Source organism: Lichtheimia ornata, assembly GCF_029851405.1.
Source record: "Lichtheimia ornata isolate CBS 291.66 chromosome Unknown scaffold00018, whole genome shotgun sequence".
NCBI lineage: Eukaryota > Fungi > Mucoromycota > Mucoromycetes > Mucorales > Lichtheimiaceae > Lichtheimia > Lichtheimia ornata.
In genome coordinates, this window is record NW_026695338.1 from 387,767 (window position 1) to 408,705 (window position 20,939).

General features: G+C 43.5%; 9 protein-coding genes across 9 annotated transcripts; 4 read left to right on the top strand and 5 right to left on the bottom strand.

Annotated features, from left to right (window-relative positions):
• Positions 1 to 713: 713 nt before the first annotated feature.
• O0I10_004875 (uncharacterized protein) lies at positions 714 to 1,964 on the bottom strand (the record flags this gene model as incomplete). Its single annotated transcript, XM_058484924.1, has 1 exon — positions 714 to 1,964. One exon carries the CDS (start codon positions 1,962 to 1,964, stop codon positions 714 to 716), a length of 1,251 nt encoding a protein of 416 aa, XP_058344423.1.
• Positions 1,965 to 2,744: 780 nt separating this feature from the next.
• Positions 2,745 to 3,825, top strand: O0I10_004876 (uncharacterized protein; the record flags this gene model as incomplete). Its single annotated transcript, XM_058484925.1, has 4 exons — positions 2,745 to 3,005; positions 3,056 to 3,159; positions 3,223 to 3,489; positions 3,552 to 3,825. 4 exons carry the CDS (start codon positions 2,745 to 2,747, stop codon positions 3,823 to 3,825), a joined length of 906 nt encoding a protein of 301 aa, XP_058344424.1.
• A 61-nt stretch (positions 3,826 to 3,886) lies between these two features.
• O0I10_004877 (uncharacterized protein) lies at positions 3,887 to 4,150 on the top strand (the record flags this gene model as incomplete). Its single annotated transcript, XM_058484926.1, has 1 exon — positions 3,887 to 4,150. The coding sequence occupies one exon, from the start codon at positions 3,887 to 3,889 to the stop codon at positions 4,148 to 4,150; it is 264 nt and encodes an 87-aa protein (XP_058344425.1).
• Positions 4,151 to 4,845: 695 nt separating this feature from the next.
• O0I10_004878 (uncharacterized protein) lies at positions 4,846 to 6,246 on the bottom strand (the record flags this gene model as incomplete). Its single annotated transcript, XM_058484927.1, has 1 exon — positions 4,846 to 6,246. The coding sequence occupies one exon, from the start codon at positions 6,244 to 6,246 to the stop codon at positions 4,846 to 4,848; it is 1,401 nt and encodes a 466-aa protein (XP_058344426.1).
• Positions 6,247 to 6,897: 651 nt separating this feature from the next.
• Positions 6,898 to 8,385, top strand: O0I10_004879 (uncharacterized protein; the record flags this gene model as incomplete). Its single annotated transcript, XM_058484928.1, has 4 exons — positions 6,898 to 7,206; positions 7,260 to 7,363; positions 7,427 to 7,693; positions 7,758 to 8,385. The coding sequence occupies 4 exons, from the start codon at positions 6,898 to 6,900 to the stop codon at positions 8,383 to 8,385; spliced, it is 1,308 nt and encodes a 435-aa protein (XP_058344427.1).
• A 64-nt stretch (positions 8,386 to 8,449) lies between these two features.
• On the bottom strand, positions 8,450 to 13,970 carry O0I10_004880 (uncharacterized protein; the record flags this gene model as incomplete). Its single annotated transcript, XM_058484929.1, has 16 exons — positions 8,450 to 9,206; positions 9,260 to 9,363; positions 9,423 to 10,495; positions 10,552 to 10,586; positions 10,645 to 11,408; positions 11,469 to 11,902; positions 11,968 to 12,144; positions 12,197 to 12,427; positions 12,488 to 12,655; positions 12,711 to 12,770; positions 12,836 to 13,012; positions 13,088 to 13,113; positions 13,174 to 13,247; positions 13,310 to 13,398; positions 13,474 to 13,769; positions 13,828 to 13,970. 16 exons carry the CDS (start codon positions 13,968 to 13,970, stop codon positions 8,450 to 8,452), a joined length of 4,608 nt encoding a protein of 1,535 aa, XP_058344428.1.
• Positions 13,971 to 15,272: 1,302 nt separating this feature from the next.
• On the top strand, positions 15,273 to 16,249 carry O0I10_004881 (uncharacterized protein; the record flags this gene model as incomplete). Its single annotated transcript, XM_058484930.1, has 5 exons — positions 15,273 to 15,305; positions 15,367 to 15,515; positions 15,582 to 15,845; positions 15,922 to 16,020; positions 16,078 to 16,249. 5 exons carry the CDS (start codon positions 15,273 to 15,275, stop codon positions 16,247 to 16,249), a joined length of 717 nt encoding a protein of 238 aa, XP_058344429.1.
• A 131-nt stretch (positions 16,250 to 16,380) lies between these two features.
• On the bottom strand, positions 16,381 to 17,768 carry O0I10_004882 (uncharacterized protein; the record flags this gene model as incomplete). The annotated part of the gene is made up of 9 exons (XM_058484931.1): positions 16,381 to 16,422; positions 16,483 to 16,650; positions 16,708 to 16,766; positions 16,817 to 17,000; positions 17,057 to 17,194; positions 17,253 to 17,334; positions 17,401 to 17,498; positions 17,553 to 17,614; positions 17,684 to 17,768. 9 exons carry the CDS (start codon positions 17,766 to 17,768, stop codon positions 16,381 to 16,383), a joined length of 918 nt encoding a protein of 305 aa, XP_058344430.1.
• Positions 17,769 to 17,959: 191 nt separating this feature from the next.
• Positions 17,960 to 20,483, bottom strand: O0I10_004883 (uncharacterized protein; the record flags this gene model as incomplete). The annotated part of the gene is made up of 8 exons (XM_058484932.1): positions 17,960 to 18,298; positions 18,353 to 18,426; positions 18,484 to 18,866; positions 18,940 to 19,298; positions 19,360 to 19,614; positions 19,674 to 19,882; positions 19,953 to 20,369; positions 20,444 to 20,483. The coding sequence occupies 8 exons, from the start codon at positions 20,481 to 20,483 to the stop codon at positions 17,960 to 17,962; spliced, it is 2,076 nt and encodes a 691-aa protein (XP_058344431.1).
• Between the last annotated feature and the right edge of the window lie 456 nt (positions 20,484 to 20,939).

Consider the following 20,939-nt stretch of genomic DNA (forward strand, 5'->3'; position numbering starts at 1 on the left):
GGCATCCCTACACCATTGACACCTTCAACACACTATAGACATTAGCCATTTACATAAAACTGATAGCTTTCAGGCTATTAAAAGAGCACCATGCAAATCGAACTTAATACGTCAAAGTGGAAATTGGGATTCCTTGAGAAGCACGTTAGCGTTTATTTACGCCTAGCTCTGTTACATACACTTTTTGGGATTCAAAGCCATTGCATCGTTATCTACAAAATATTCTTGCACACGTTGCTCTCTTTTTCTCTTTTGCATGCGCACATGGGTCAATTTCAATGAAAATGGGTATAAGGTCGAACATGGTACTGTTCCTGCTATACACATTGTCCTTGGATGTGCGATCATGACGTGTGTTCCATGACCAAAATGTCTTTTCGGTTATACAGGTTACACAGGAGGTGATTGCTGCTATGATATATGCATGATTTGAGCAATGCTGACAAAGCCAGCTTCAGGTGTCCTCTTTGCTCAGCTTACTACTAATGTTTATATTATGGATGAAAGGTATCAAGTAGCACGTATTGTGATTGCTCATTAACTCCACAATCACACAAGGACAGGTCATGGACCATCATTTCATATGCCCAAGCTTGGCTGCATGATTGCTAAAGGTGGTATGAGCAATAAGCGATCTTGGTTCGTTACAACCGAGGCGCTGATGTATTCGATCTAATAACCTGGAAACTAACTTGATAAGTTTATTGTTCATTTTAACACCAAATGACTTTAACGGAAGGTGAAGAGCGCAGCGCTCTAAGGACACGTTTACAAACAACACATGAACGTTCACCCGTGCTGATGTACAATGCTAATGATAATTGCTGATACACGTCTGCCATGTTGCATGCTCTCGATAGTGGACATGATTCAACGTCCCCAGAAGCGCCTATATACATAAATTCCTGGCAATGCTTGACGGCAGTTTCTGGACATTGTACATCCTCAAGGCCATACAGGGTGGTCTCAAAGTTGTTCTTAACCTCTGTCCAAAAGGCCTTCTTTGCAAACTCACAGATGCTAAAGACGAAGTGATCCCATAAACCTCTCAGATCATTCAGTCGTGGGATATCCCAACCGAAGATGCCTAGTACGCCATACACATAATCTTCGGCAAAGTAACATGATCGTTCAGATTCGGCGAACATAGCTAATAGTCTATTGAGACTTCCGAATGTTGTATCGAGGAATTCTTCATCATCATGGAACCATTGAAAGACGCATCGCATGTTTAAAAGATGATTCTTGAGATCTTTGGTGTTCTTGTCCTCCTTGGAATGAAAATGATACTCCAGCTGGTGATGAAGCGAGTCAACAGAGAGGTAACAAGGCATATCACATGTCTCTGAGAGTAATAAAACTGAAGACGGAAGGGCCAATTCTTGCATGGTCCATACACGTGAAAACCAACGGCATTTCCAAATATCCCCAACATGCGGCCATCCTTCCCTGGTTGATGACATCGAATCGAGCGAGCTAAGGACTTCCGCTGAGAAAAATTCAATTGCTATGGGTGGACAATCAATCATAGCAAAACACGTATGGCAGCAACCATACACACCTCGCATGATGATAGGTGGCGTGTCGGTCCTGCAACACAAGACATCAATCCACCAGTAGCCAGGGTTCTCTTGTAGTAGATTCAAGAAGGCCTCGCGTTTCTCTTGTCTCATTGGTATTGGTTCCACTGTAGTACCATCCTCGTCACTGATAAAGTCGCTCACTTCCCATAGGTTATCCTTTGGATCGGTTCCCCATAAATGTGATAGAGCATAAAATTTGCGATCAGGGACGTAAGATGGCTCGTGTTTGGAAGGTGTAATAATCGTCATCATGTCATGTTCATCTTTGGGAGGAACATACAACAAACGGAATTGTGGATGGGTGAATGTGTCTTCAAGTGTCCATAGTTTGTCAAATTCGGTATCAGATAGAGGTTCCTTTGATGTGCTAGTGATGGGCATCACCGTTGTCTACCAAGGCAAAAGGATTAGTTTTTGGCAGATGTTTTCAAATCACACTTGTATACCTTGCAAAGGTGAGAAAGCAAGTTGATGTTTACGTACCTAGTTTTGGAAAGCGTTTATATGCTGGCACTCGAGGCTATGTTGTGTAACTTTAGCTTATGTACATATACAAAGACAACAGCGAATGTGGCACTATGTACATAGCACACCTTCCACACCATAGAGAACTTGTTGATCGCTAACCCCGCAAGCGATAACACTTTTCAATGCATTTATTGCCATGATCAACGAGTGAATGCTTTGATTGTGCATATTTGCTTTCGGGTTGGCGTAAGTAAAAGGACATGTTTGGCGCGAGTGTCGTCCCCACAAATGTATGAATCGTAACACAGCATAGAGTTTGCGAGGTCAATACGGAGCCAAATGCCCCTTTCCGGCCAGCCTCAAGAAGATGATACAAGCTCATACCATATACGACAAACATTCACAAGAGCCGATGATGTTATTAGATGATGCAAATATGTGTGTAAAAGTAATCCTACATTCTTGTTTGTGATGTATGGCTTTGTACTATAACATTATATAGGAGAGATCAACATGGTTAAGATGATGGATAATATGATGACAAGTATGTCGTTCTATTATTGACACGGCACATTCCCATCGCTTGAGCTACGTCAAAGGATACCGGCAGTTGGATCACATGAATCAAATCTCCAGCTATAATAATGCGTTGGTCAATGTCCGCTAGCTTCCCTTTTCCTCTTCTTGTACCAAATGGATATCACACAAGAGACCAAAATCGACATCGACGACGTGCTTGCATCTTCAGCTGTGGGACCAGCTAAGGTTCAGAATCTCAAAGAGTACATCCAATGTGTCCTTAATGAGCAAGTTGGCTTGGTCGTGGCGCGTCAACTGTTATCCGAGTTTATCACTTTATTCAACGAACGAGTTGACGACAATGAAGTGAAGAAGCAAGTGCTTACTTTTGCGATTGAACTTGCCCAGCCTCGTTCAGTGAGCTTTGAAGAACAGGTAGGCGTATCTATCGATCACTCATAAAAAGGTGCTGATCCAGCTTTCAGTTATCGCAACTACGAGAGAATCTTGCCAAAGTATATGAAGATGAAGAGGATTATCTTGAAGCAGCCAAAGCATTGCAAAGCATTCAACTTGATTCGGGTCATCGGTAACGTATCATTCATCACCCCTTACGATCAAGGCATTAAACGCATGGTATGTTGTTTTGTAGGAGCATTTCAGATGAATACAAGCTTGGGATTTATGTACGAATCATGCGACTATTATTGGAAGTGGATGAGGCTGTTACTGCTGATACCTACCTCAATCGAGCGGCATTGTTGATTCACAACTCGAATGATCTCGTTCTCAATTCGACATTCAAACTCTGCCAAGCACGCATCCTTGACGCCAAACGTCGTTTCCTCGAAGCAGCCATCAAATTCCATGAATTGATCTATGAGACCCAAATTGATGAATTCGATCGTCTTCAATGCTTGTAAGTGCTGTCAAATCAACAAGATCCATCCATCCATCAACTCACTAGCTTCCTTGTTTTAGAATGTCTGCAGTGCAATGTGCTGTGTTGGCAGGAGCTGGTCCTCAACGATCACACAGTTTGGCTACGCTTTACAAGGATGAAAGGACACACCACCACCTTGCATCATCCCCAATTTTTGAAACGACGTGCACGGGTCGTGTGATAGGACATAACGAAGTCGCCGATTTTTTCGCCACCTTACAACAGCATCATCGTGCCATACGTAAACACAACCTGCTCTCTGCTTCCAAGATTTACAACAACATCACACTTGATGAGCATACAGCTTATTGAATGTTTCGAGTTACAAGGCGGAGGAACTTGCAGGTCACATGATCAGTGAAAATCGCATGAAATGGAGCAACTGATTTCTTTGAAAAAGCGGGCGGTGATCCAACACTCGTGGCAACAGCAAATGACTTATCGTCTCAATCCACTCGCCACATTGAATGTTCCCCTTTTGGTCACCCTTGTTATCAATGTCGATCTGCGTATGCTTGATGATCTACATTGTTCCACCGAAGACTCCAACTATTACCAAGGCAACGATGGTGATGCTGCTGAGGATTCGACACGTGATTTACTGCTCGTTGTAGGTTTGGCTTTGGCTATTGTTTGAAGGTTGCGTTATGTCCGTGGACGTTCATTAACTGTCCTGTCAGAATAGCTGTGTTACTGATTCCTTTGGATTGTGCGGTGCTGCTCCACGATGGTATTGTGATATCGATCGGATTCTGGTTCCATGGCAACAGCTGGGGAACATTGCTGGTTATAAAGAAAACATTTACACCCCTGGTGCTCTGCCAGGCATTACCATCGATATACCCCTTCATCACACTATAGACGTTATACTTTACATATTACGGATAGCTTGAGTTGGATATCACGCCATTAAAAGAATCCCATGAAAATCAAAGACATCACGTCAAAAATGGGAAGCGGGGCTCGAGAATAATGTTGTTGTTTATTTATACGTACCTAGCTTCCTTTTACATACTTTTTGGGATTCACAACTATTGCATCGTTATCTACATAGTAGTATCCTTGCTTGTGTTACTCTCTTTCTCTCTTTTTCATGCGCACATGGATTGATGTCAATGGAAATGCATATAAGGATTTGTTATTATATATATGGTCCATGGATGTGCAGTGACGACGTGCATTCCATGATTCAAAATGTGTTTTTCGGTTATAGGTTACAAAGGTGGTGATGGTTGCTATGTTACGTGCATGATTTGAGTAATGCAGCTTTAGATGTTAGCTTACTGTCATTGTTATTATGGATGAAAGGATATCAAGCAGCAAGTGACTTGATTATTCATCACATTCATCTTTATTAAAACCATTGTGAATGACTCTGCAATACACGACTGTGGCTTTCACGCATTCAAGGGCAAAATAACAATTAACACAGGGGCAATCAGCCTTGATATACAATAATCCCGGGTACACGTCTGTCATACTGCATGCTGTATATAGTGAGCATGATCGAGCTTCCCGCGAAATGTTGATATGCATAGTTTCTCGGCAATGCTTGAGTGAAATTTCTGGATCTGGTTCAAAGTTCGGGTGGTCCTGGATATACAAGGGGGCGCGATCGGCGTATTGAAAATACTCTTCAATGGCTGGCCATAACACCTTCTCTGCAAATCCTTTCAAACTGAAGAGGAAGCGGCTCCATACATCTTCCATATCATTGAGCCGTGGGATGTCCCAGCCTAAAATGCCGAGTATGCCATACACATAATCTTCGGCAAAATAGCAAGATCGTTCAGATTTGGCGAGTAGGTCTAATAGGTAGTCAAGCGATTTGAGTTGCTGAAGTTGTATGTTTTTGTTGAATTCATAGATCTCTTTGACAGAAAGTCTCATGACGAAAAGATGATCATAAAGATAGCCGGCGCTCTTGTCATATTCATCCGTGTCCATGTCAAGCATGTGGTGCTCACTTATCAGGAACATCTGAAACTTTAGCGCTTCAATTTCGATGGTGTTGCTGTCACAAGGCATATCACATGTCTCTGAGAGTAATAAAACTGAAGACGGAAGGGCCAATTCTTGCAAGGTCCATACACGTGAAAACCATCGACATGTCCAAATGATCGTAGCATACTCCCATGCTTCCTTTAGTTTTTGTATCGGATAGGGCATGAGTTGTGATATCGGACGCGGAGAGCTCATTTCTTCGGTATAATTTAGAAAGCTTTGTTCATTCTCGATCTTAAACGGAGGGAGTACAACTGAGAAAAATTCAATTGCATCGGAAGGACAATCAAGCATAGCAAAGCAAGTATGACAGCAACCATACACACCTCGCATGATGATAGGTGGCGTATCGGTTCTACAACACAAGATATCAATCCACCAGTAGCCAGGATTCTCTTGCAGTAGATTCAAGAAGGTCTCGCGTTTCTCTTCTCTCATTGGTATTGGTTCCACTGTGGTACCATCCTCGTCACTGATAAAGTTGCTCACGTCCCATAGGTTATCCTTTGGATCGGTGCCCCATAAATGCGATAGAGCATAAAATTTGCGATCGGGCACGTAAGATGGTTCATGTTTGGAAGGAGTAATGATCGTCATTATGCCATCTTCATCTTTGGGAGGAACATACAGCAAACGGAATTCTGGATGGATGAATGTGTCTTCTAGTGTCCATAGCTTGCCACATTCTGTATCAGGTGGAGGCTCCTTTGATGTGCTAGTGATGGTCATCTACGTCGTCGACAAGGAGAAAGATTAGCTATTGGCAAACGTTTTTAGATTAAACTTGTGTACCTGGTAAAGGGTGAGAAAAGCATGCAGACGTCTACGTACACTATTTGGAAAGCCTTTTATACGTTGGACACGGGGCTAGGTTGTGTAACTTTAGCTTACACGACCATCGTAGAGAATCATGGTTGGTCGTTAACCGAGGGAACAAATGACATTTTCCATTGTATCCATTATGGCCAATGAGGGAATACTTTGTGCATATTTGCTTTCGGTTTGGTGTAATCACAAGGTCATGCTTTTGACTTTGATGGCGTTTCCATGGATTATGTGGATCAAAAAACATAGCGAGATCAATGTACTGAATCAGGCGCCGCCTTCCAACCAGCCTCAATATGAAAGCTCACAAGAGCCAGTGACATTACTAAGTGATGAAAATGTTTACGTAGAAGTAACCCGATAATCTTGGTTGTGATGTATGACTTTATTATGTCCTTAGAAGAAAACATATGGATACAATAATGGATAGTATGATAACACGTATCGATTGTTCTATCGTTGAGTGGGGTCACATGGATCAAATCTTCAGCCATGATAATGCATGGTCGAACGCGTTGGCAATGTCCGCTGGCTTTCCCTTTCCTCTTGTCTCAAATGGATATCACGCAACGCCTGCAGCAATGTGTCATTGAACCTCAACAAAAGACCAAAATCGACGCATTCACCAAAGTTCTCGACGACGTGCTTGCATCTTCAGCTGTGGGACCAGCTCAGGTTCAGAATCTTAAAGAGTACGTCCAATGTGTCCTTGATGAGCAAGTTGGCTTGGTCGTGGCGCGTCAGCTGTTATCCGAGTTTATCACGTTATTCAACGAACGGGTCCAAGACAATGAAGTCAAGAAGCAAGTGCTTACTTTTGCGATTGAACTTGCTCAGCCTCGTTCGGTGAGCTTTGAAGAACAGGTAGGTGTATTATCTATTTGCCAGTGACCAAGAGGTGCTAATCCTGTCTTTAGCTATCGCAACTACGAGAGAATCTTGCCAAAGTATACGAAGATGAAGAGGATTATCTTGAAGCAGCCAAAGTATTACAAAGCATTCAACTTGATTCGGGTCATCGGTAACGTATCATGCATCACCCCTTACGATCAAGGCATTAAACGCATGGTATGTTGTTTTGTAGGAGCATTTCAGATGAATACAAGCTTGGGATCTATGTACGAATCATGCGACTACTATTGGAAGTGGATGAGGCTGTTACTGCTGATACCTATCTCAATCGAGCGGCATTGTTGATTCACAGCTCGAATGACCTCGTCCTCAATTTGACATTCAAGCTTTGCCAAGCACGCATCCTTGACGCCAAACGACGTTTCCTCGAAGCAGCCACCAAATACCATGAATTAAGCTATGAGACCCAAATTGATGAATCCGATCGTCTTCGATGCTTGTAAGTGCTTTCAAATCAACAAGATCCATCCATCCATCAACTCACACAAGCGACTTGTTTTTAGAATGTCTGCAGTGCAATGTGCTGTGTTGGCGGGTGCAGGTCCTCAACGATCACGCAGCTTGGCTACGCTTTACAAAGATGAAAGGACACACCATCTCGCATCATTCCCAATCCTTGAAAAGACATACATGGATCGTGTGATACGACAAAACGAAGTCGCCGAGTTTTTCGCCACCTTGCAACCTCATCATCGTGCGCAATTAGCGGATGGTACCACTGTTTTCGATCGAGCCATACGTGAACACAACTTGCTCTCTGCCTCCAAGATTTACAACAATATCACATTTGATGAGCTTGCGGCTTTATTGAATGTTTCGAGTGACAAGGCGGAAGAGATTGCAGGTCACATGATTAGTGAGAATCGGATGGTTGGCAGCATTGATCAAATGGAGCAAATGATTTCTTTTGAATCTGGAGGAGCGGCACACAATGAAAGAGCTGGCGGTGATCAAACACTCGTGGCAGCAGCTGCTTCTCAAAACACACGTCGTATTGAGCAATCCATGATGGAGATATCAAAATGGGATTCGGCTATTCAGACCTTATGTCATGATTTGGACAGCATTATCACCACCATCCACGAAAAATATCCCGACTATGCCCCTGAGAGTTTCTCCATGATTGGCTAATAAAGAGCATACTATATTCCAACAACAATAACAACAACAACAACACTATGTCTATGTACTGTATTTAAGAAAGATCAAAGGCTTGAAGCTTGAGGATGTTGAGGATCTCCCGTCGTCCTTTAAGCCATTCATTGAATGTCGTCATTTTGCGTGCATCTTCATCCACAATGCTATCTTGACTTTCTTGGGTTTCCAGGTCTGGCGTAGTAGACGATACCGCACTGGCTGTTTCCATAGAAGAGGCCATAGAGAGATTACCCATTTCCTCCAACAAGTAATTGGCAAATACAATGAGATAAAAGTAGCGCACGAGGTAATTGAGAGCCACTTGTCGTGTCGACTTGTACTTTTTAGAATTGCGATCTTCAATGGCATCCAAACGAAGCTTGTAGTCAAAGACGGCTTTGCGCAAGTTTTGCATATGGTCGCACATGTTGATGGCTTGATCGGTTAAGCGCTTGGCAAGCTTTCCATAAGTGAGCACACTGACAAGTTGAAGCACAATCTTGTATTCGCCGTTTTCATAGCGTTCTCGCTCTTCATGCGATTCATCACCCTCTTCACGATCATCACCGTTACCCAAAGATAAGGCTTTCAAGGATGTCTCCATAGAAGATGATTCAGCAATAAAGGAACTTGTCATATCACCAAGTGCATCATTCTTGAGAATCATGGACATGAGACAAGCGGTCACCATGCCAGTTGTTGTACGGCCACGGCCCATTTGGCAATTGAATAAAACGTCGACGCCAGCATTGGCATTTTGAATACGTCGAATAAGTTGATCAAAGACATCGGGAATAGGAGCTTGTTCATCGGTACTATGTATCCGCATGTGAGTAAAAGAAAGCCTAATGTCATGTATCTTCCTTACATTGGTATACGTAAGTAATCCACTTGATATCCTTCTTCAGCGATGGACTTGAAAACATCGCTTGGTGTTTCGATACATCCAACTGGTACCGTTTCCCAAACAGGCTATGATGGTATGGATGTGTTGGTTGATAAAGTATAACTTCAAATATGCATTCTCTTACCACAAGCACAAAGCCACCCTTATCCAGGACCTCTTCATCATGCAATAAAAGACGACCATCGTATTCTTGCAATTCTTCCAATGCATCTTGTTGCATGCGGCGTTCCATGCCTTCTACACGTTCACGAGCAATACCAGTGGTTTCAAGATTCTTGATAGGATCATGGAACAAACGTAATACGTAGGGTCTCTTGTTCACGTAAAGCACAGGTTCTTCGCGAAGACAAGTCCAAAGCACACGTCGTTTACCACCAGGGCCAGCATTCATCCTCTTTAATACGGCCTTGATAGCATCCTTGGTAGGCATAGCACAGCCACAAATAAAAGGTGCCACGGCCTTATCATCGTCATTGCGTTCCATATCAGCCAAGAGACCACTTTGATTGGCAGCCAAACCACCATACTTGACAGCATTCTTGACCTTTTTCACCTCGACTCGACGGAAGTTGTAAGCACCTTCCACCTTTTCTTTGAGACTAGCCTTTTGACAACCGGGGAAGGCATCATGCTTGAGGATGGTTTGTTGAGCAAGCACTTGACCATGACGACCACTCACAACACGCATCACTTCGCTGGAAAGGGCAACACCATCACCCAAAGACTTTTCCACAGGTACGATCAAGTTGGCATCTTCAGAACGTAATTCGAGTCGAATGGTGGCAATTTCTTGATGGCGATTCATCCATGCTTCAAAGGATTCGGTTTGACCCAGCATGTCAGGGGATGTATCATCGAGGTAGGCTTGGAAGCAAATAAGCAAAAAGTAGCGTTCGAGCATGACGATGCCACGCTTGAGGATGCGACGTCGCTTTTCTTCATCTTCTTCACTCTCCATTTGCACATGGGCTGATTCAATCACATCACGCAAGTTCAAGAATGCACCACACTTGTCGACAGCATCATCCACAATCCACTTGTTCTCCAATCCATTTCTGATCACACGCAAGAGACTGTTGATGATTTGGTAGTTGAGTCGTTGGGGTCGCATGAGATCATTCGCGTCAGGGGATTCAACAGCCTGGGGTCTATCAGCTTGACGTAACCATCTTGTCAAAAGCGTGGCAATCACCGTACCTAGAAAAGAGTGTAAGTATATCTACATGTATCCTTTCAAGAAGAAAAAGACGTACCCAAAGTGGATCGACCCAACCCGATTTGGCAGTTTCTATTGGATAGCATGGGTGAATAAATGCATTAGCAATGACCACGTTACACACACATACATGAGCAATGCTGTCTTTGAAAGGTCGACTCGTGTAATAAGATGACGCAATTCATCAAAGTCGTTCCATTCAGGGGACTTTTCGGCTGTGACAGGAACACGGTAATAGCTCAAAAAGGAACCCAAATCATGCTCATCGTCGTCGCCACCTTCCATCTCACGATACATTTCCGATGCCACTGAATCCATGACTTCGCGTACAGTGCACACATCATTGATATCCACTTCTTCCCAAGCAGGTTGAACATTGCCATTGGTATCTTCGCCATGCAATAAAATGCGGCCATCATGATTGAGTATTTCTCGAATGACATCTTCCTTGAGTCGCTCTTCCAATTGCTCCAAGCGTTCGCCTGTAATGCCCTTGTAAACACGGATATTGCGAAGCGTAAAGTAGCGATCACGCAAGACATAGGGCACACCGTTGATGTAAATAATGGGTTCTTCACGAAGATTGATCCAAAGAATCTTGTCGTTACGTGGACGATCCTTGAGTAATCGACGCACCACCTTACGAAGACCTTCCACCGTGGGTTGGGCTACACCATACACATGCGTGCTCTCTACACGTCTAAAGTGGCTAGCGCCATCGACTCGGAACACGTGATGCATTTCTTGTGCATCATCATTGAAATCAGGCTCGCGACGTTCTTGAATACCAGGTGTACGCATAGGGCTATGTTCAGGTTCCTGGATGTGATGATTGATGCGCCAAAAGTCGACCTTGAGGATGGTTTGCGAGGTTAACACAACACCTGTGCGTGCCTATAATATACCATTGAGTTAATCAAGATCACCTTCCAATATTGACCTTTAGACCCGTACCTTGAGAATAAACTCTTCCATTTCACCAGCAACAATACCGGATTGAGCACCTGCACCCACCATTTCAAACATGCTTGGGCCTACATGGCGGATACCATGACGTACAGTGAGGGCAGTCTCATGTGATCCATTGGTATTCAATCCACGTAAATCATCCACGGGGCGGAAGAGATAAAGACGTGGTCCCTTGTATCGCATGTGTTGCAGCATGGTCCAAATCTCAGCACGTGCCTTGACCCAAGATGAGAATCGTGTTTCAAAGCGTGTGTCGGGTGACTCGTTGATGTAGGAGGTGAAGCATAAAAGGAAAAAGTAGCGTTGCAAGCCGCTGAGTGCCTTTTTCAGATAGGGTGAGTTATCCGATGCGCCTTGGACACTGGTCTGCTTCAATCGATTGAATAAAATATCCTCACGCAAGTTGACCACGGCATCCGCTAATCATTTTAACCCCAAGTTAATAAGGCCATCATGAACATCCAACCATCCACTTGAGACTTACATTCATCAATGAGCTCATCCAATAACTTTTTGTTGAATGCGCCATTCTCGAGGACCGAAGTAAGCGAGATCATAGCACGATAATTGCCCATGATAGCCTCCTTGAGATTTTCCATCAACTTTCTACTTTCCAAGGCCCAATCCACAGCTGTACCCGATGGCATACGATATCCCAATGCTAGTATAGAGATCATGAGTACGTGTGATGAAACCCTATTTGAAACACTTACCTTTTTGCATAATGGAAACAACACGTAAAAGTGCACGATTTTGAGCATTCAAAGAATCCGCTTCTTCAAGACCACGCACAAGCTCAGGTGAAAACACACGCTGGAGACTCTCAGGATCATCACTGTTGCCCACCGAATAATTCCAACCAGCGATTGGGAATGGATCAGCTTGACCTTGCTCAATCAATTGGGTGCGTCGAATGATTTGGGCAATAATAATGCCAACCGTAGCTATCAACAAGCACCACACATCAATCCCATGTTTTGACGTTCCTATCATTAACAACTTACTTCTTACAGCTCCCATGCCACAATTAAAGATGAGGGGATCCGTTGGTTTCAACGCCTTGATCACACGTACGTATTCATCAAAGTAATTGTCTTCGGGACCTTGCTCAGGCGAGATTGGGATTCTAAAGTACTTGACGCGATAACCTTGCTCTCGGAAGGAATTGAAGACTACCAATACAACCATCGTTATTGATCCTGCACATCAACCTCATAATTCACGTACCTTCCAAAGGAGTCTGCACCGAATCAGCAGCGATATAACATGGCACAATCGTACCATCAGCTATGTTGTAACATGGATCCGTTAGCCTACCGTAGTCACCTTTATCCCCCATAACAACAACTTACACAATTCCTGATGAACCAACAACAATCCTCCCATGCTCTTTGCTTCCTTGACAACATCGGCTTTCAATCTCTCCTCCAATTTCTCGAGTCGACCTGCGCTGATACCCTGGAAGGTGACCATGTTTTGCATAGGATCCGCATAATCACGCAAGACATAAGGGAACCCATTCAAGTAGACTATAAGGTGTGTGAGAGAAACAGAAATCAGTTACCAATGGAAACCTGTATTTTTCCAAGCATTGCAACATTTACCCAGCGGCTCTTCACGAGTGGAAAACCTAAAATGCAAGACATGAGCTACGTTACACAAGGATTTTCAGCTTCTATTTCTGTTATACCATGTACAAGAGGTCTGTGTTAAACTTTTTGGATGGCAATTGAGAAGGGCAAGGATGGTTGATAAGCCAACTACCTATATGACACAAACACGTAAATGAATTCATCCAAATCTATGGATCAGATCATCTAACTTACTGTGGGTTGAGCAACACCATAAACATCTAAATCGGCTACACGGAAGTTGGGAGCGCCTTGTAAATGGAAATCAAGCCTAGTGTTGGTGCCTAGATATTAAAAAAAGATGAGATCTCTCACACACACATTCACACACAATGTTTCAGGGGAATGAGTTGTAGTACCGCTTGCAAAATGATCCATCTTTAAGATTGTATTTCGAGTCAACACACTCCCCGTTCGGGTCTTGACAAGGGAAGTCACCATATCAAGTAATGATCTCAGGTTCTCTGTTGGATTGGCTTCGAGCACAGAGGGTCCTCGTAATGAAGGTCGTTCCTTATTGGTGGTGGTGGTGTTGGCAGCATCGCCCATCACAGGATTCCTTGGTAAAAGAGGGGAACTTGATGCTGACCCACTGACCCGTGTCATTGGATCTTTGGATAAGGATGATCGACGAGGTGGTGTATCAGCTTGATCCCTATCGTCGTTGTTGTTGTTAAGAACAAGGTATATGAAACAAGACGACGTCTTCTTACACGAGGCGTGGAGGAACAAAGTTGGTAGCTCTACCAGTGCGAGGTGATCCTACACCTTTTTTGTCATTGGTGAATGTCGGTGATGAGCCCAGTGAAGAAGATGACGATGAGGACGATGGATGCTCTGTTGGATTGGTTGACATGTTGAATAAAGAGGGGTTGCTTAACGTGAGAAAAAGAAGAGCATAAAAAGAAAAGAGCCGCAAGTAGGAATTTCCTGCATTGATAACGCGCACCACTTTCCATCTTCCCCTGTTACAGATCCAGCTGTCGTGTGTGCAACCTGACTGAGGAGTCACTCCAGATAAGGTTGTTGTCACGCTATGCATTATGACACACATCACGCATAATTTGTGGTGTGTACAACGAACACCCCCTCCCCTCTCCCACTTTTTCCCATCTACAAAGCATTCAATGTAGTAGTGATAGTGGCATGTATATAGAGAGTGTGTGTGTGCAATCATAATACATACGCTGATCGATTGACATGATGGCGCATTTCATTAACTGCCAATAACATGGGCGTAAATCATCACGCTGATTAATCATGCTTTGCATTTGATCCAAATTTGGGTGGGCGAGTTGCATTACATTGAGACCTTGTGAAATGTCAGACGAGTAACAGGTGCTAAGTATGAGCTATAATATGGGTGCTTCATACGCCGCCGCTTGATTGCATTGATAAGGACACAAGCACCTTATCTGTGGGTAAAACCATCTACATACCATTCCCCACTTGTATCATGACTCAACGTTGAACATGAACAAGCCCATAATACGTACTTGTGCAAGCGTCAATGATGATACTACATGTTATATTAGGGTTCTTTGATCCGATCAAAAAGAGTGCTATCATTACGATAAAGTCGTAGATAGCATATCAGTGGTTACTTGATACCATTAAACGTTGATTGATCGTCATGTTCACAAAGTCAAAAAATAATTCCTTGTTGATCCATGCCTACTGTCAGCCTCTGGCTAAACAATAAAAGAAGGAAAGCAACCCCATAAGACACACCAGCCACTTGTACAAGTCTTCTTTTCTTAAAAGTATACATTGTTCATGCACATAATGAATCAACCCTTTCATAGGTGAAATGGCGCCTTTCATGAAACATTCTTAGTATTGCAAGAGCCAGTATTATGTATATCTTTGATCCACATCTTGCATCACCTTATGGCTGTTTTTGCCAGCATCAAACATGGCATTGATCAAGGACGATCATGACGAGTATATAACGATTACAAATGGTGTCATGTGTGGGATAAGAAAGGGGTTTTATTGATGGATACATATAAGCTACAATGTAACTGGGGGGATTGGGATGCTACCAGCAGAGAGTGGTTGGTTGGTTGAGTGGTGGTGGCGGCTTGAATCTCGAGCGGGATTGAATACTTTTTTCTTTGCTTTCGCATCCGAATCCAAGCTTTGCTCCTCTCCTACAATGACCCAAACCTTCGACTACAACAAGAAACAGGTGAGTGTCCATGGACAACCACGAGCCAATGGGCAAGATCTGTCATTAACACCGGGTATAGGCTAAGGCTGCAGTGCATGCTCTTTACGATCACCATAAATCGAGAGAATCGGGCGATCTCCTTGCCGACGAAGAGCCTCCTCTCTATGTACAGATCGTGACCAAGGAAATGTTTGTTCCCAAACGTCAATCGGCTGGTGGAAAGAAAATGTGAGCACATACATACACGTGTACGAGAGAAAAAAGGACGACACCATTGATGATCTCTCTTTATAGCAAAGCAAAGCATGCCCTTTATCCCTCGGATACCAGCATTTGTGTATTTGTCAAATCGGATGCAGAAGATATTCAAAAGGAACTTGCAAATGGTGGATTCAAGAACCTTCAAGTCATTGATAAGTCTACATTGGAAGGATCCTACAGCACGTTTGAAGCACGACGGAGATTGGCCAATGCTCATGATTGTTTCTTTGTCGATGATCGCATTGTATCATTCATGCCAAAACTTTTGGGTAAACCCTTCTTGGAAAAAGTGAACAAGTAAGGAAATGGATTGGACTTTCTTTATTGGATTGGAAGGAGATCTCTGATACAATATGGGTTTATCTCTCTTTAGGACGCCTATGCCCGTCAACGTTGCTTCCTCTGCAAAGATCAACCAGATGAATACTGCTCTTCGTGTACAATCTTACAGACCCAAAGGAGGTGTCATCAAGTAAGTAGTTGGCATGTCATTCTTTTGTTCTAGTCACTCATACTTTTTCGTTATCAGCCTCTTGCGAGTCGGTCATCTTGGCTTATCTGAAAAAGAAATGCTCGAAAACTTGGATGCCATTGTAAAGGAATACCTCCGTGTTTCTAACACCAAGTCAGAGGCCATCCAGGAATTGTCATTAAAGTTGGCAAAGAGCCCCGCACTCCCATTCTACAATTCGCTTCCCTAAGTTGATTAGACGCATAAAACCATTGCATTCACCACCGATTACGCATTGAAAATACAACATGTTTTTTAATTACCATTCCTGAATATGAATTTGCTCTATTAGCATCCTATACGATCCCTAGTATCCTAGTCTTAGAATCTTACCAATGGTATTAAAGAGCCCTGATTGCTTATCTAAAAGACATTTGGGTTAGCTGATGCCATCCATGGTGCTTGTTCCTTTTTTCTTCTTACCTTTGTGCTCCGTGCCTTGACCACTTTGCAAACGGTCCCTGCGGATTCCACGCCATGAGCTAATAACAACCGGATATCGATAGCAGAATTCCATTGTTCCATTAATCCTTGTGCTTTCATTGATCTTGGTTTCTCAAAGTTGGGATCACCCGTGATTGTATGTAAAACCTGGTAGGTTGAGGTGTCAAAGTGCCGTTGCAAAAAGGAAGGAAAAAATACACTTACAAGCGTCGACAGGCCAAGATTGTTGACTGATTTCAGGCTCTGAGCCAGGTTGGGTTGTTCTATAAAAAAGGTATCAACGCATGCATGCAACGACAAAAGAAGGGCTTACGTTGTTCGGTGGTATTATTGCTCCATTCGGATTCAAGCAAGTGAACAATATCGCTCATCACGATCAGTGAAGGGGTCGAGGGTGATGATAAATGTAACGCCCCTATCTGGACAAGGAGTTGACATGCATCTGTAGGTGTCACCACGCTATAACATTGGATCCGTTGCATGATTTGATCGCTCTTCTATACTCGGCGTGTCAAATGTCTGTGCATCAAGGAGAGAACAAGAGAAAACGTACATGTCGTTTGTGCTTTGCTTGTGCTCGAGATATCACTGCTTCCATTTGTCGTGAATCGGCCATGCCTGTGGTATAGATATAGTGGACCGTAGCATCGTCAAATGAAGAAAGAAAGGATTCCACAGCATATAGAGAGAACTATATACACGCTTAGCATCCTCTATCCTCGATTAAATAAAAAAGGGGTCCTTATTACCTCGGCATTGATCACCCGATGAAGTCCTGTAACTTCAATTGTATGTCCTAGACAAAATCCGCCATGAAGAGAATGATCGAGCCTATGAATCATTTCCAATTAAGCTTTGTTTGTCAAAGGGGTAGTTGATGGGGGGTGGAGTACATACGTCTGGAATCCAGTTGAAAATCGAGTTTGATCAAAGTCTTTGTTCGTTTCAGGCACAACCGAAAGAGTAGCCACCTTGTGACGTAAAACATGTAAACGCTTATATACGTCTTCTTAGTAACCTTGCTTTTTATCAAGATGCCATTGTCTTACTTGAGTTGGAATGCTCGTCCTCTTGCTGAGATCGTCCAAGTCGGCTTTCAACAATGCTAAATCTGAACACGATCGGGTGTCATGAGCAACCATTAGTTTCGTCGAATCGCACGTGTTAGTTTGTAGTCAACCTGTTGTTATCCCGTTATTGGCGAGTGTGGTGATGGTATCGCTATAGATAGGATGGTTCCCCAGTAACACCTTAAGCTTTCTCATATTGACAGCAGCGGAAAAAGATATATATTAAAAGAGTCGGGTGGCCAATCATTCAACAAGACGGTGTGTGTGGTTGCATGATATTTCCGAATGTGCGTTATGTGTGTGCGTGTGTGTGATGTGCATTGTGAAGGGAAAAAGAGAGAAAAAACTAAACTAGAAAAACTCGGTACATGGGGGCGTGTGTAATATCAATTTGAATTTTCTTTGGCGGCTTCAATCAGTGGTGATAAGGAACAAAGTGGATCTGCAGTCTTCAAAAAGTCGTGTTCGAGCATGACGGCGGCAGAAGGTCGTTTCTCAGGATCCACTGCAAGACATCTTGATAAAAAGTCGCGGAAGATATCTGATAAAGACTCTGGGCTTTGTAATTGAGGTGTGCCATTGGTAGCAATAAGATACAACGCTCGCAGAGGATTCTCGTTAAGATAAGGTGGCTCTCCTTCGATCATTTCAATGGCCATAATGCCTAGTGACCAAATGTCCACTTGAGGTCCATATTCTTTCCTGGTGACCACTTCTGGAGCCATCTATAGAATGTCTCTGTTAGCGAGATATACCCAAGTATAAGAACAATGACTTACCCAGTAAGGCGTTCCAACCATGGTTGTCCGTTTGGATTGTCCTTCATTCAATTGAGCGCAAAATCCGAAATCGGCTATATAGGATGGATTGTTAGATAAGGGATGTGTATGTGTGTGTGTATGCAACTTACTCAATTTAATGTCGCCTTCGGAGCTGAGGAGCACATTGTCACTCTTGATATCACGATGGATGACACCACTCAAATGAAGATGTTGTAATCCCTTGAGTACTTCACGACATACAGCGGCGATTTGGCCTTCGGTCATCATGTTGCATGTGACAACATCCGTTAAGCTTCCTCCTTCCATATACTCCATCACCACCCATAGGTCGCCTTTCCAGAGATAAGAATCGATGAAATTGACAATGTTGGGATGTCGAGATTGCTTCATCACCATGATTTCATTCATGATCAGCTCTTTTTTGGGTTGTTGATCCAAATTCATTTGCTTGATCGCCACCGGGTACTCCTGGTTATCCAATTGGCGAGCAGTGTAAACACCTCCTGACGCTCTAAGGAGAAGAAGAAAAAAAGTACAATCATGAGTTCTCTGGTTGTTGCAGCAATAATATCATGCATACATACCCTTGTCCAATCTTGACCATATCCAAATATATCTTGGTAGGATCTGCATTCTTACAGAGCTCTTTAAGATTCCGCATCAGCTCATCATCGCCTTGATTCTTCTCCTTGCCAACACGTCGCTTGACCACTCCCACGGATGGTGAGGATGTCGATGATGTTGCTGCTGTCGTCTCCTTTGACGTTGTGGTTGTGGTTGTGGTGGATGGTGATGACTCACTCGTCGTATTATTATTGTTGGTCTCCTTGTCATTCATTGGAGAGGTCTCCACAGGCTGTACATTCGATTGTGATAAGGGTCGTTGCGTTGATGGTGCCTCTTCCTCTTCCCCCTCTTTGATCACCATGCTCTTTGTAGCATCCTATATGTATACAATTATCAGTGAATCCATCCCACAGGCATCCATATTTTCTTTTACGTACCTTGTTTTTGGAATCCCCAGTTGCAATCTTGGATAAACGTCTCCAAGACTTACCAATGCTAGCAAAGCCATCGGTTTTTCGAGTGGAGGGTTGTTGTTGTTGTTGCTGTTGTTGATTTGACTCTTCTTTGAGGGATGCTGTTACGTCGTTGGATACGCTCGTAGAAGTGACGGTGCCATTGGGGATCTTGTGCCATACAGCATCATCATCTCTTGCATGTGTCTCTTGATAAAACTCAATAGCATCAATCACAGCCTAAAAGAGCATGATGCATTGATATCAAACAAGTAAATCTCCACGTTGTTGATATGTACCTGAGGATTTTGTTCTTGCTCCTTCTTGGTAATTCCGCTGTGTTTGAGCAGGACATGCCATTCACCAGGAAGGCCCGTAAATTCGCCTGTATGTGCATCGAATCCAACATGGGTAACATGCCTTGTGTTGTAAGGGGAAGAGATGTCCATGGTCTTGGATCCCGCTTGTGCAGTGCCATTCACCGGAGTCCCTTGATTTGACAACAGATCTATTATTCATGCCCATGTCAAGACATAACTTATACACATTGGATGGTTTGTATATATATAAATAGGTACCATTGAAACCACCAACAACCTTATCAAACACGCCTTTGAAGGTATTGCGATCACGTGTGCGTTGTGTTGATTCGAGATACATATCAGAGTCACCGCTTGTCGAGGATCGTTTGGCTGACAAGGTCTCTACGCTTCCATAGCTTTTCAGTTGCTGGGCGCTGAAGCGTTGTTGATTGCTGGTAACGTGGACAGCAATCTGCTGTGAGCCGAGATAGTATGGCGATGGTGTAATGGCGCCGGTATTGTAGAGCTTGGTGACATGGGCCTTGGAACCTATTGAAAGCGTTCGAGAGAGCGATGGCGTTGATTTGTGTGTCTTGATTGCTTTAAATGATGCATTACGGGAAGAGTTGCCTGAAAATACACTGACAAGTGAACGTCGCGACGTAGAGTTGCGGACCACATGCGGTCGTCCCTCTGTTACAGAATACCAGCAACCCACCCAATGATTAGGATCTTGTATGTATACACTTCTTTCCCAATAAACATACCTTTCTTATCTGTACCCCACGATTCCGATGCTGTTTGCATGTCTTTTAACAAGAAAAACAAGAGGAGAAAGATAAAAAAAGTCAGGAGTACGTCGTATTGAAACAATCTCTCTCGCTCTCTCTTTCTTCAGGGGTAAGCTATCATCGAACCCCCTTTTTGCGCAAGTTACCTAGGAGACTTGAGAGCTGCGCTTCTTTATCTATCCATTCAATGAGATGAACAATAAACCCAACACCGCCGCATACAATGGCACAATGATCCATGTGCAACATCATGGATGTAATGTGTACCGGATTGGATCATTGTATCGTTCGCCATCATTGTACCGCACGCAGTAAAATATGCAAGAGCTCTCAAGAGACATTAGCATACAAGCTTATTGCAGATGCATGCGTGCATAGAACAACCTTGGGGTTCTCACGATCCACGGAACCATCAGAGTGCACGTGACAACTGCCAATGGATCCATCGCTACTCCTGTACCAGCTGCCATGG